The sequence below is a fragment of the Cetorhinus maximus genome, chromosome 5 (assembly GCF_964194155.1).
Source record: "Cetorhinus maximus chromosome 5, sCetMax3.hap1.1, whole genome shotgun sequence".
Taxonomy (NCBI): domain Eukaryota; kingdom Metazoa; phylum Chordata; class Chondrichthyes; order Lamniformes; family Cetorhinidae; genus Cetorhinus; species Cetorhinus maximus.
In genome coordinates, this window is record NC_135883.1 from 144,076,818 (window position 1) to 144,090,536 (window position 13,719).

At 43.6% G+C, this 13,719-nt stretch overlaps 1 protein-coding gene across 4 annotated transcripts in view; it reads right to left on the reverse strand.

Moving 5' to 3' along the window:
* Window positions 1-3,428: 3,428 nt before the first annotated feature.
* Window positions 3,429-13,719, reverse strand: part of LOC144680987 (tyrosine-protein kinase Fyn) — a 290,651-nt gene continuing 280,360 nt past the window's right edge. For all 4 annotated transcript variants that reach the window (XM_078542619.1, XM_078542617.1, XM_078542620.1 and 1 more), the window contains 2 exons: window positions 12,770-12,901; window positions 3,429-5,330 (listed from right to left, as the gene is read on the reverse strand). In XM_078542619.1, coding sequence (XP_078398745.1) covers window positions 5,122-5,330; window positions 12,770-12,901 — 341 coding nt within the window. In that variant the 3' untranslated portion in view covers window positions 3,429-5,121. The remainder of the gene's footprint in view (window positions 5,331-12,769; window positions 12,902-13,719) is intronic.

A 13,719-nucleotide genomic window follows, 5' to 3' on the forward strand; every position in this document is an offset into this window, starting at 1 on the left:
CCAAAACATTTATAATAATTTGAAACAATTCCGCAAAAGATGATTAGAGGAAACAATGAAGTAGTGATAGCAGTATTCACAGTGCAGAAACACCATTTGGTCAAACTCCTCAAGGCCGACGTTTATGCTCCACACAAGCTTCCTCCCACTTCAATTCTACCCTCACAACAGGGCTGAGATCTTGCTGGGTTGGAGGGCAGAGTGCCTTTGGGTGAAGCTGACAGCTGTACCTCCAATGGTGGGGCTGCCCAGTAAACCCGGGCTGTAAGAATGGAGAGGGTGAGCTGCTACAAGACACACAGCGCAGATCCCAGAATTAGTTTTATTTCATTGTAAAGCTGTTTGGCATCATTGTGCTGTAAGCACAGGCTGATCCAGGCTGCCTTTGTCAGACAATGTTGGCACTAAGGATCAACAATGTGATGTAATCACTTTTATTGTAACTGAGAAAGACTAATCCTCATGAGAACTTTACAGGAAATGGAAGGGGAGTAACCAGCTCACTTTTACCAGTTGAGACTATGTGGCCATATGGACTAGCAAAATTGTAAGTGTTAATATTTGGTTTGTCACCATGACAACATGCATTTATACAGCACCTTTAAAGTAGAATGGCGCTGCATAGAGATGTATTCATAAAACACGGATGTTTATCAAGAGCCATACTAAGATGGGCGGTTGAAAGCTTGGTCAAAGGAGGGCCTTAAAGGAAGGGAGGTGGAGAGGTTTAGGTATGAAACTCCTGAGCTAGATGGCTAATTTTTAAAAATTCATTCATGGGATGCGGGCGTCGTTGGCTAGACCAGCATAGACTACCCAATTAACCTTGAACTGAGTGGCTTGCTAGGCCATTTCAGAGTCAACCACATTGCTGGAGAAGAGGTAAGGACGGCAGATTCCATTAGATTGGAAATTGGCAAATATAACCCCTCCATTCAAGAAGGGAGTGAGGCCGAAAACAGGAAACTATAGGCCTGTTAGCTTGACTTGAGAACTTATTAGAATCGATCATTAAGGAGGTTACAGCTGGGCACTTAGAAGCACTCAAGACAATAGGGAAGAGTCAGCATAGTTTTGTGAAAGGAGAATCATGTTTAACCAAAAGGAGTAACATGCACAGTGGATAAAGGGGAGCCTGTAAACGTACTGTACTTGGATTTCCAGAAGGCATTTTATAAGGTGCCACATCAAAGATTATTACGGAAAACAAAAGCACATGGTGTAGTGGGTAACATAGTAGCATGCTTAGAAGATTGGCTGGCTAGCAGAAAACTGAGTGTGCATAAATGGGTCTTTTTCTGATTGGCAGGATGTGACAAGTGGAGTCCCACAGGGGCCTGCACTCGGGCCTCAACTTTTTACGATTTACATCAATGACTTAGGTGAGGGGAGTGAAGACATGGTAGCTAAATTTGCAGATGACACAGAGATAGGTAGTAAAGTATGTTGTTAAGAGGACATGAGGTTGCAGATGGATATAGATAGGTTCAGTGAGTGGGCAAAGATCTGGCAAATGAAGTTTAATGTGGGGAAATGTGAAGTTGTTCACTTTGGCAAGAAGAACAAAAAAGCAGAGTGTTACTTAATTGGAGAACGGCTGCATAATTCTGAGGTGCAGAGGGATCTTGGTGTTCTAGTACTTGAGTCACTGAAAGTTAGTATGCAGGTACAGCAAGTAATTAAGAAAGCTAATGGAATGCTATCCTTTATTACGAGAGGGATTGAACATAAAAGTAAGGATGTTATGCTTCAGTTATACAGGGCATTGGTGAGACCGCATCTCAAACACTCTGTGCAGTTTTGGTCTCCTTATTTAAGGAAGGATGTAAATGCATTGGAGGCAGTTCAGAGGAGGTTTATTAGATTGATACCTGGAATGAGTAAATTGTCTTTTGAGGAAAGGTTGGGCAGGCTCGGCTGGTTCCACTGGAATTTAGAAGAGTGATGGGTGATTTTTTTGAAGTATAAAAGATCCTGAACAGCCTTGATAAGGTGGATGTCGAAAGGATGTTTCCTCTTGTGGGTGAGTCCAGAACTAGGGGGTACTGTTTTAAAATTAGGGGTAACCCTTTTAGGACAGAGATGAGGAGAAATTTTTTTCTGAGGGTTGTGTGACTTTGGAGGCGGGGTCATTGAATATTTTTAAGGCAGTTGTACATAGATTCTTGTTAGGCAAGGGAATCAAAGGTTATCGGGGTTAGATGGGAATGTGGAAATCGAAAGATAATTAGCCATGATCTTATTGAATGGCGGAACAGGCTTGAGGGGCCAAATGGTCTACTCCTGTTCCTAATGTTCTTATGCCACCACCTCCCCTGGCACAACCTTAAAGGTGGGGGTTGGAGGGCTGTGTACGAAAGGGCAGAATCAGAATAATTTACACTTTCAGGACCGGGAGGATTGTAGGTGGGAAGCGGTTACAGAGATAGGGAGGGATGGGGCAACAGGGATTTAAATAAGGATGGGAATTTGTAAGAGGGTTTTGGAGTTGATATAGATCAGCAAGTTGGACAGGGCTTGGCACAGAATAGGATAGGGTTGATAGGATAGGTGAACTTCCTTTGTGGACCATAGCTAATTACTTACTTAGAGGCTGGAGACGCCAAGTGTTTTTTATCCTAGATGAGCCAAGATGGGCTGAATGACCACACTTATTTGTTTCCTGAATAGAGAGATTTGTCCTTTCTGTTGCCCACTCCATCATCCCCAAATTTCTTCATGTATATATTGCTGGTGGGGGGCACACAGTTGTGAACTATGCTGCATTGGCCATCCATGCTTCAAGTGGATATACAGGCTACAATGGGTATCTCCCATGTATTAATCGATATTATCCTCTCCAAATCTGATGGTACATAATGAGGCAGGGGCTGCTCTCTCTTTGCTTTCACTTGCCTTTTGTCCAGTTACATTTGTTCATTCCAGGTTATCTTTCACAACCTACCCTTTCCAATTTCTCACTGATAGAAAAGATTTTACGTTGTACCTTTACGTAAGAGTCCCATATCTGTTGTGCCATACAGAGTGAGAATCAGTAAAATCTCAACTGCTTTGAGTCCAAATGCCAATTATATATATTCTTTTTGTTAACCTTCCTCCAATCCCACAATTGGAGAGTAGATTGTTGCATTCTGGCTTCAGAGGAGTGTTGGTTGCAGTCTGAATGATGAGTGCAGCCAATGTGTTAAGAGCTCTTGATGAAGACTGCATTCACTATTGTGCATACAGATGAAGCCTTCTTGGAATGTTGCACCCTAAGTTCAAACGTCATCCAATTGTATTCAAAGAAATCCCTTTCCCATTGTCATATATGTGCCTGTAAAACATAAAAGGTGTTAATCTTTCCCTGCCAAGGAAGGCCTTGCATTTTTTTATTGTCCTGTGTACAGCTGAATTTGGGTACAGTACAAATGATTCCAGAGGTGGGCTGACCTGGCTAAGATCTTTATTGTACAGGTTTTAAAATGACAAGAACTGGATTAGGAAAATTGAACAGCTATGTAAAACATGTCAACTGGTACAGAACCGTAAAATGTATATTTGTCAATTAAAATGTTATATTTTTTTAAATGAGAGTTGGGAGGGAGAAAAAAATTAATGCAGAGGCATCATCAGGTTAAAATGTACAAATACCAAGAATCCAAAGTTTGGACCACACGGCCAATTAACGGAATGTAGTAATATCTGAAAACACATTACTACATTTGTGCATCTGCTATCAAAGTTATCGAGTGCATAGTAATTCTCTTAAAATAATTCTTTAGGATGTCATTGGCTGAACAGGAAGCAATCTGGAAATGCAGGTGGTTACTGCGCAGAGGTCAAAGTTACACGTACAAAAGCGTTAAAAAAAAAAATCAGTAAGTGAAGGTAGATGTAAAAGACACGCTGGAATGGCTGGAGCTCTGTCATTTTGTCCTTTAAAGCACAAGTGACTGCATTTATGCTAACGCCTACTGGAAGCCCTGTGTACTTCTCAAGGCCAGGGTTAGTCTCTCAGTCCAGAACGTTCAGCACAGTTGTGAATTGTGAAAAGTGTTACCGCATTAATGCTCCCACAAGGTGTAGTTTATACAGCGAACTTCCATCTCTCATCAGTTCCCAGCACTGAGCTAGTAATCTGGCAAGTATGCTCAGCGATGCAAGGAATGTCAACACCGTTAGGTACGTCGCATGTGCGTTTTGCCACACGAATTGCAGTTCGACTTGCATCGCTGGATCATTATTATTGTCGGGGTACATGATAAGTAAGTAGAACTTTAGCACAATTTCCTTAAATATATCCTTTTCAGATGACAATATTACATCACTAGGTTTTTAAAAAAATTCTTACAAGTCTATAAACTTAAACCGAGTAGTAATAAAAACAAATCAGCGCAATTGTGATCAGGGTGGTGCAACAATATGCAAACAAAATAAAAGACGACAATTGCTTTTGGCAGCATCCTATGTCACCAAATGGCTCACAACCATAGCAGTATGCAGGTATCTGGGGAGGGGGGGTAGGTGGGTGCGTGGGAAGAAATGTCAGTGAGAGTCTCAGTTTTATACTGTGCAAGATTTTCAGCTGCAAACAACCTTCCTCTTCTTGGCCGAGCTGCAGTAGCATTGACTGAAAATTTGAGGCTTATGCAAAAACAAAAAACAAATCTGTTTAGAAAGAAACCAGTGGTCTTGCCGTAAAGGAAGAAGACATTCACTCGTTGCCACTGACTTTTAACATGGTACAGGGACAGAACTTGACTACTTGAATCCCCTCGAGTTTTGTTAACATTGAAAAGTTCAGCTGAACTGACAGGCAGGCAGTGGGGGCTTGGGGAAGACAATATTTTGGGCAATAAGTAGCATTTTAGAGATGATTCTCCATCAGTTCAACAGTAACTATTATACAATACTAACATTCTGATATATTCGGAAAACAAAAGCCACACGGCTTCTCAAGGTGAAGGGAAGGAGCTTGTTTTCCATGGCAAGGGAGCAGGGACATGATGTTAGACGATACCAGTCTCTACAGAATGGCAATTCAGACTCTGGAAATCACCCAACTGGGCAACGTGTAATGGCGATGGAAAAAGAGGAGGAGCACCCATAGACGAGCAGTTTTTAAAATGGTACAGCCGGTCACAGGTTGTCTCCTGGCTGATACTGAGGCTCTGTTGCAGTGAAGTAGTCCTCCAGGAAGGCCTGTAGATACTCAAAGGTAGGCCTCTCTTCTGGGTCTTTCTTCCAACACTGTATCATGAGCTCATGGAGAGAGCTGGGGCAATCCTGTGGAGATGCCATCCTGTAACCACGTTCCACCTGCTCTAACACCTCACGGTTATTCATACCTAATTAGGGGCAGAGAGGTTGGTTAAAACAGTACTTAAGTTGGAATAAAAAGAGGCAGATCATATACGCACGCCATCAATTCTGTTAAATGTAATAAAGCATAATTAAGAAATGATTATAACCAATTCTAACCATATCCCATCATCTCAATTTTGTTTTAAGGTATGTGGGCATCACTGGTGAGGCAGTATTTATTGCCCATCATTAATAGCCCTGAATGCATTAAGAGTCAAGGGCACGAAGTGAGAGACTGAAGTTATGTACAGGCCAGACTACACAGGGGTGGTATGTTCCATTCCCTGAAGGATATACATTGAGTTATTCCAACAATAAGGCAACTTTCATGGCCATTTAACTGGTCCAGGCCACAAATCACCAATTTACTGTGGTTGGATTTGAACTGACAACCTTTGTCTAGGCTGAGTCCAATAATCATAGTCATAGGCCCTGGACAACAGGAAAAAGAAAATTAAATAAAACTTCATACTTAAAAGATGACGTTTTGCAAATACAGTTACTAAAGTAGTCAGCTTTATGGAATTTGTTCCACTGCTGTTCCAAACTGCTGCTTGGAATAAAATAAATTTCCTCAAGATTGTAACATGATGAGAGAGTGGAAACACAAAGGATTGTGATGGTGAGGCATGCCCATTTAAAGGGAGATGATCAAATTTTTAAAAAATCTGAAATTCAGGGAAAAGAAATAAATTCATTCCATTCCTATTTCTTCCCCCTCCTTGCAGCTTCACTGGTGTGAGTAGCCCATTTTCATGTGTGTGTGCGTCAAGCTTGATGAAATCAGCAGCTCCATTGAATGACCCTTCAGAAACCCAGTCTCCACACACCAAGTAACTGCTGCAGTAAGAGTCATGGGATAGCAATCAAGATTGAGGGTGCTGACTGGTTCCTCCTGTTGTCACTCCTAGCGGACACAGGTCCTCAATCATCCCATACTCACTTGCCACTGACAGTCAGCTACTTTTATTTTTAAACTTACTCTCTAGCTAGTGAAGTGCACGTACATGTTTTTTTAAATTTATTTAGGGAAATACAAGTAAGTGTTTCTTTTCAAGTGCTTCTACTCATTGAGATCATCTTTTGCTGGTGATGAGGAACGCAACACGCTCAACATTTAGCATTTAATGCAGGGAGGTGCAAACACTGTTTGATCTTTTGAATAGCACTTTATCCAGCCTCTACCCTGTAGAGAAAAAAACCCTCTGGATGCCCATGTGAGCACTGATTGCTTAATGCTCCTGTGCGTGTATTATTATTACTGGCCAGAGCAAGCTTGGATGGTGACTGCAACCCCCTAGTGCAAAACCTGCTTCGGCGATAACGCCAAAACAAAGAAGCAGAACAATCTACCTCGAGCCACTGCCCCTGACATTTTTCACATTCTTTGTTGAAAAAGGAAGCATCTCATTCTCAGTGGGCAGGATTCAAGTTGTGTGTTTCGTCGCTAACTTAAAACAGGATGTGGCATTCCAGTCATTTCTAAAATACCATGGATCCGGCCTGTTCTCCGCTCCTCCCTATACTGCTGATGGTCGTCCTCACTCAAGGTGTTACACAAAAAAAAAAAACAAGCACCACTGTGGGAATTGAACTGGTAAGTCTTTCTCTTTAATTTTTGTAAGTTCAGTAGTCTAGTTAAAAGGTTGGTAAGGTAGCTGACTCAGCTGACTGCGTGACCGTTAACTGTCAATCAATCTGAAGCCTGATTAGGACCTGAATAGGTGTTGATTACTATTTGAAGCTAAACTAGTGAGAGTCATCGCAGCTCACCTCAGCTCTATTTAAGAAAGGGACTAATAGAAGCACACTATCAGTCAGCTGTGGCTCAGTTCATAGCACCCTCGCCTTTGAATCAGAGGGTTGTGGGTTCATGTCCCACTCCCGGAAACCAAGAACTGTGTTTGTACTCGAAAAGAGTTGCAATCTGTGACTGTTGATAACTCGAAAGAGTATCAGTGTGCTTGCCCATGAGCAGGGGAGAGACCTCATCGTGAGTGAGACACAGCCAGAGTGAGCGTGGGGATTGGCAATTTGGTGCACAGTGGGAATTCAGTGCAGAGGGGAAGAGGTGCTCTTTGCATATTTTCTTTGCTATCCCACTTCTTAAATCTTCAGAGAGTGGTCTTGCCCTGCTGCAGCAACAGAGGCTACAAGGGAGAGGAATGACTGGTAAGTAGTGGGTAAGGTCGGGTAAGTATTTACTACTTTTATCGCTTATAGTGTAAGGTCTTTTTGTGGTTTATAGTTTGTATATTCTGTAGTAACGAGGATCAGGGAAGAAGGGCCCGAGAGTAATTGATTTAAAAGGTTTAATTTAAAGGGCTAAGTCATGGCAGGAGAACTCAAAGCCGTGGTGTGCTCCTCGTGCTCCATGCGGGAAGCCGGGAACATTTCCAGTGCCCGGGACAAGCATGTGCGCAGAAAGCGTGTCCAGCTGCAGCTCCTGGAAGCTCAGGTTTCAGAGCTGGAACGGCGGCTGGGGACACTGTGGAGCATCCGCGAGTCTGAGAGCATCGTGATAGCACGTTTAGAGAGGTGGTCACACCACAGATGAAGGGGCTTGAGGAAAGAAAGGAATGGGTGACCACCAGGCAGTCCAAGAGAAATAGGCAGGTAGTTCAGGAATCCCCTGCGGTCCCGTTCACAAATCGGTATTCCGTTTTGGAGGCTGATGAGGGCACTGGTTCCTCCGGGGAGTGCAGACAGAGCCAAGCTTCTGGCACCACAAGCAGCCTGTCTGTACAGGAGGGGAGGAAGAGCAATAGTAATAGGGGATTCTATAGTCAGGGGAACAGATAGGCGCTACTGTGGCCGTCAACGTGACTCCAGGATGGTGTGTTGCCTCCCTTGTGCCAGGGTCCGGGATGTCACTGAACGGCTGCAGAGCATCCTGAAGAGGGAGGGTGATAAGGCAGGGGTCATGGTACATGTTGACATAGGTAGAAAGAGGGATGAGGTCTTGAATCAAAAATTCGGTGAGTTAGGCAGTAGACTAAAAAGCAAGACCGCTCGGGTTGTAATCTCTGGATTACTCCCAGTGCCACGTGCTAGCGAGCTCAGAAATAGGAGAATAGCGCAGATGAATACGTGGCTTAAGAGTTGGTGCAGGAGGGAGGGTTTTAGATTCCTGGATCACTGGGACCGTTTCTGGGGAAGGTGGGACCTGTACAAGCGGGACGGTCTACATCTGAACCAGAGCGGGACTAACATCCTTGTGGGTGGGTTTGCTAGTGCTGTTGGGAGGAGTTTAAACTAATTCGGCAGGGGGAGGGGACATAGAATGTTAGCAGAATAGGGACACGTCATAATACAGTAAAACAATCAAGTCAGAGGGAGTACAGCTGCATTAAGTTTCAGGGGAGTAAGGCAAGGCTGGATAGCCTCTACTTTAATGCCAGGAGTATTACAGGTAAAACGGATGAGTTAAGGTTGAGGGTTGACACGTGGAATTGTGATATAGTAGCTATCATAGAGATGTGGTTGAGGGAGGGGCAGGATTGGCAGCTCAACATTCTGGGATACAGGATCTTCAGGCGAGACAGGGGAGGGGATAAAAGAGGAGGAGGCATTGCATTATTAGTTAAAGAGTCAGTTACTGCAGCAAGGAGAGATGATACCTTGGAGGGGGCATTGAATGAAGCTTTGTGGGTAGAGCTTAGGAATAAAAAAGGGGCAGCCACATTGTTAGGTGTTTATTATAGACCCCCAGATAGTCAGCGGGATATTGAGGAGCAAATATGTGCACAATTTTCAGAGGTGCGTAAAAACAATAATAGGGTAATTATATTAGGTGATTTCAACTTTCCCAACATTAATCGGGATAGACATAGTGTTAAGGGATTGGATGGAGTGGATTTCTTGAAATGTGTACAGGAGAACCTTTTAGGTCAATATGTAGACAGTCCAACAAGGGATGGCGCAGTGCTGGACCTAATTCTGGGGAATGAAGCTGGACAGGTGGCTGAGGTGGTGGTGGGCGAGCATTTCAGTGATAGCAACCACAACATGGTACAATTTAAGCTTGTTATGGACAAAGAAATAGAGAAGTTGCAAAAAAATGTTTTGGATTGAGGGAGAGTGGATTTTAGTAAAATAAGGCAGGATCTGGCCAAGGTAGACTTGGAACAGTTACATGTGGGGAAATCTACAGAAGGGCAGTGGGTGGGGTGTTCAAAAAGGAAATGGGGAAGATACAGGCTCAACATGTTCCCTGTAGGGTGATAGGAAGGAGTAACAAGCCCAGATAACCATGGATGACCAGAGATATTCAGGTTACGATGAAAAGGAAAAGAGAGGCTTTTAGCAGGTATAAGGGAAGCAAATCAGCGGAGGCATTAGTGGAGTACAGAAAGTGCAGGGTGGAGCTTAAGAAAGCAATTCGGAGAGCAAAGAGGGGATATGAGAAAGCTCTGGCTGGTAAAAGTAGGGAAAATCCCAAGATACTCTATAAGTATATCAATGGGAAGAGGATAACCAGGGAAAGAGTAGGGCCCATAAGGGACCAAGGGGGCAATCGATGGGTGGAGCCTGAGGACATCGGTAGAGTGTTGAACAAATACTTCACATCCGTCTTCACCCAAGAGAATGAGGATGAAGGTATCGAACTCTGGGAGAGAGACTGCGAGGTTCTTGAGCAAATTGATATAGGGAGTGACAAGGTATTGGAGGTGTTGGCAGGCTTAAAAGTGGACAAATCTCCAGGTCTGGATGATTTGTGTCCCAGACTGCTGAGGGAGGCAAGGGAGGAGATCGCAGGGGCTCTGACCCAGATTTTTAATTCCTTTCTTATGAGGGGCATGGACAGGGTGGATAGGGAGCAGCTGTTCCCCTTAGTTGAAGGGTCAGTCACGAGGGGACATAAGTTCAAGGTGAGGGGTAGGAGGTTTAGGGGGGATGTGAGGAAAAACCTTTTTACCCAGAGGGTGGTGACGGTCTGGAATGCGCTGCCTGGGAGGGTGGTGGAGGCGGGTTGCCTCACATCCTTTAAAAAGTACCTGGATGAGCACTTGGCATGTCATAACATTCAAGGCTATGGGCCAAGTGCTGGTAAATGGGGTTAGGTAGGTAGGTCAGGTGTTTCTCACGTGTCGGTGCAGACTCGATGGGCCGAAGGGCCTCTTCTGCAATGTGTGATTTTGTGTAGCAATTTTAAAAATAGACATTTTACTGTCTGTCAGCTCAGCGATAGCACTCCAGCCTCTGAGTTAGAAAGATGGGGGCTCCTGTCTCACTCCAGAGACACGATTGCAAAATCAGTGCAGTACTGAGGGAGCACCACACTGCTGAATGCGCTGTCTTTTAGATCAGAAGCCCTGTCTGCCCTCTCGGGGCATGACACTATTTCAAAGAAATGCAGGAACTCTCCCTGATGTCCTGGGTAACATTTATTCCAGAATGCCACAGAAGAAAACCCAAGATGATCCAGTCATCATGTTAGTGCAGAAATCGGCAGCCATATTTCCTTACATCACCACAGTAAGTGAACTTCAAAAGTACTTCACTGGCTGTAATGCGCTTTGGGATAACTGAGAGTGGCACATGATGCTATATAAATGCAAGTTTGTTTTTTTTTCTTGCTGTTGGGACTAGAAATCAGCCATGAAATAACCAAAAGATAGATACCCCTATCTATTGTCATGTGTGAAAGCAAGCTATAAAGGCTCCTTGTATTGTGCTCTGAACAATGGATAGTATGTGTGCTAGTGGGCCCAGATTTACCATTACTTAATTCATCCCTTGGCAGTGCTCGGAGTTTGTGACAAGTCTTCACTGGAAGCACTTGGCACAAAATAAAACTGAAATGGTGAAATTATTAAACTAATGACTCTGGATACAAAACCCATCTTTGTGGTGATCTCAGGGTTTGAACCAATCTAAATAAAGTGTGAAGAGCTGCATGGGCCACTAACTCCTTATGCTGGGCTCGTTGTTCATACTTTCCCCACAACAGAATTCAAAATGGTTAATTTATGCATGGAGAACACTTCATCTCTAGTATTCCCTTCTCTGCTTCAACTGAGTGTTTTCATTTCCCACACGACTATCCATACTGTCTACAATCACCAAATCAGTACCCCATTATAGACAGGTTAGTGTGTTTGTGAATATCCATTAATAAACCTAGCATGATTCCTGAAGTTCACTCTGTTTACTGTCACAAACGTGTAATTACGATATTACAGATTTTAAGGACAGCTGTTTTAAAGGCACATTTCTGTTTTCAAACCTTTACACTGAGTTTAAAAACCTTTTTCAAAATGGCGGGTGTACCTCAGGGATTGCAGCCGTTCAAGAAGGCAGCTCACCTCCACCTTCTCGAGGGCAATTAGGGATGGGCAATAAATGGTGGCCTAGCCAGTGTCACCCACATCCTATAAATAAAACAAAATGGTTGTATGGATAGACAATATGGCACCGTCTGGCGTTCATTCAAACCTCATCAGACTCGTATCTCTAGAGGGGCCTACAAAGAGTCATTTAAAAATGCAAAGACCCCTCCAGGGATGTTCATTGAATACTAAAAGGTGTGAAAAACTATTTACTTCCGAGGCAACGGGAGACAGGAAGGGACTTCAAAAGGCCTCAATATAACTAACTCTTTGCCTGGTGGAACAATGCTTCATTGAAATTAACGTAGCAGCCATTTTAAATTTTAGAACTGTATAAAGTCCGATTGGGAACAGCCATTTTGTGTGCAGAACCCCAGGAAGAACTCTGAAAAACAATTTCAGAGCACGCTCTTGGCCAAGGGAGGACTAAGGAAGGTATTAAGAAATCAACCGCTATTCTGCTGAAAGAGTCCAGGTGATCTATAAGTGCCGTAACTGCAGAATTAGTAAGGAATAGGAAACTTCTTTCTCCCAAAAACTTGGTAACCTGCTGAGTCCACCTGAAAAGGCAAACCTCCAAATAGTCAACTGCAGATGCCATCGCAGCTGCTACAGAGAACCTCAAGTTTCAGCCCCTTCACTTCGGAAAGAAGGAACTCAGGCAACAGGCCGGCAATGACATCTCCCAGAGACTGATTTGAAATCTCATCTTTAAGTATTTTTTTCCTTTATCTGCATTTTAATCTTTGTATCTATATTTTAGTTAATAACTTTAGCACTTTTACTTAAGTAACTTACAGCAATAGTTTTTGTAACAGACTAAACTTTATCTCGTTTATGACTAAAGCTTGCTTGCTGGGTTTTTTTCCCCCTAAATTGAACCACCCAAATTAAAAGGAGGCTACATACATTCACAAGTTCTTAGCTCATGAACCACTAAGGAAATGCATTTTACGTGATCCATTGGTTTGGCTGTATTTGAACCCAAATCTGGCAGCTGGGGCTTCTAAACAACTTCATTCCCCCTTAACCACAATAGTTGTTTATGACCTGCTCTGTCAATGAGTGTGTTTGTTCTCCGCAGTTCTTACCTGGATATGGCACTCTCCCCTTCGTCACCAACTCTGTTAGTAGAATGCCAAAGGACCAGACATCCGACTTGATTGTGAACCTTCCATACAATGCGGCTTCCGGTGCGGTCCATTTAATGGGAAATTTTGCACCTGGTTTGGGGTGGGGTGGGGAAGGAGATGGGGGGAGGAAGAAATAAGATTTGCTATAATTTTCCTTTAAAATAAAACAACTTATAAATAAACAAACTGCCTCATGGGGTATTTCTGAGACAAGTTTGTTCTCCTTGTCCATTGGCGATGTTTTTCTTCTTCATGTCAGACAGATTGCAGTCCAGAGGAAGGATGTACATTCCCTTTCCAAGTTACCAGTGTCCTATTAATGGTCGACTATGAGAGGTCAGGCACTACATGAGTACAACTTTCCACTTTGACTTGCCCTCCACAGACCTCGGACCTGAGATGCAGCACTTACTCCCTCCACACTGCACATGACCCCCCGCAGACCTGCCCCCCCACCTTTCCCACCCCATTCAACATAGCTCATACTGCCGTGATAGTGTCATGACACTACTTCTGAAGCACCTTTTGTCCAAACACCCAGAGCATAATTTCTGCCAATGCACTGTTGTGGGTGTTTTCTTTTGGATGAGACATTAAACTGAGGCCCCATGAGGTAACGTGAAACATCCTATGGCACCATTTCGAAGACAAGCCGAGGAGATCTCCCAACATTTAAGCCTCAGCCAACATCACTAAAAGGGATTATCTGGTCATTATCACATTGCTGTTGGTGAGAGATTCGTGTGGGCAAATTGGCTGTTGTGTCACCTACATCACAACAACGATGACACTTCAGAAGTACTTCAGTGGCTATAGGGTACTCCGAGGCCAAGGAAGGGGCTAAATAAATCTAAGCCCTTTCCTTCTAATAACGTGGAAGATGTAGAAACTATTCCTTTGATGACACT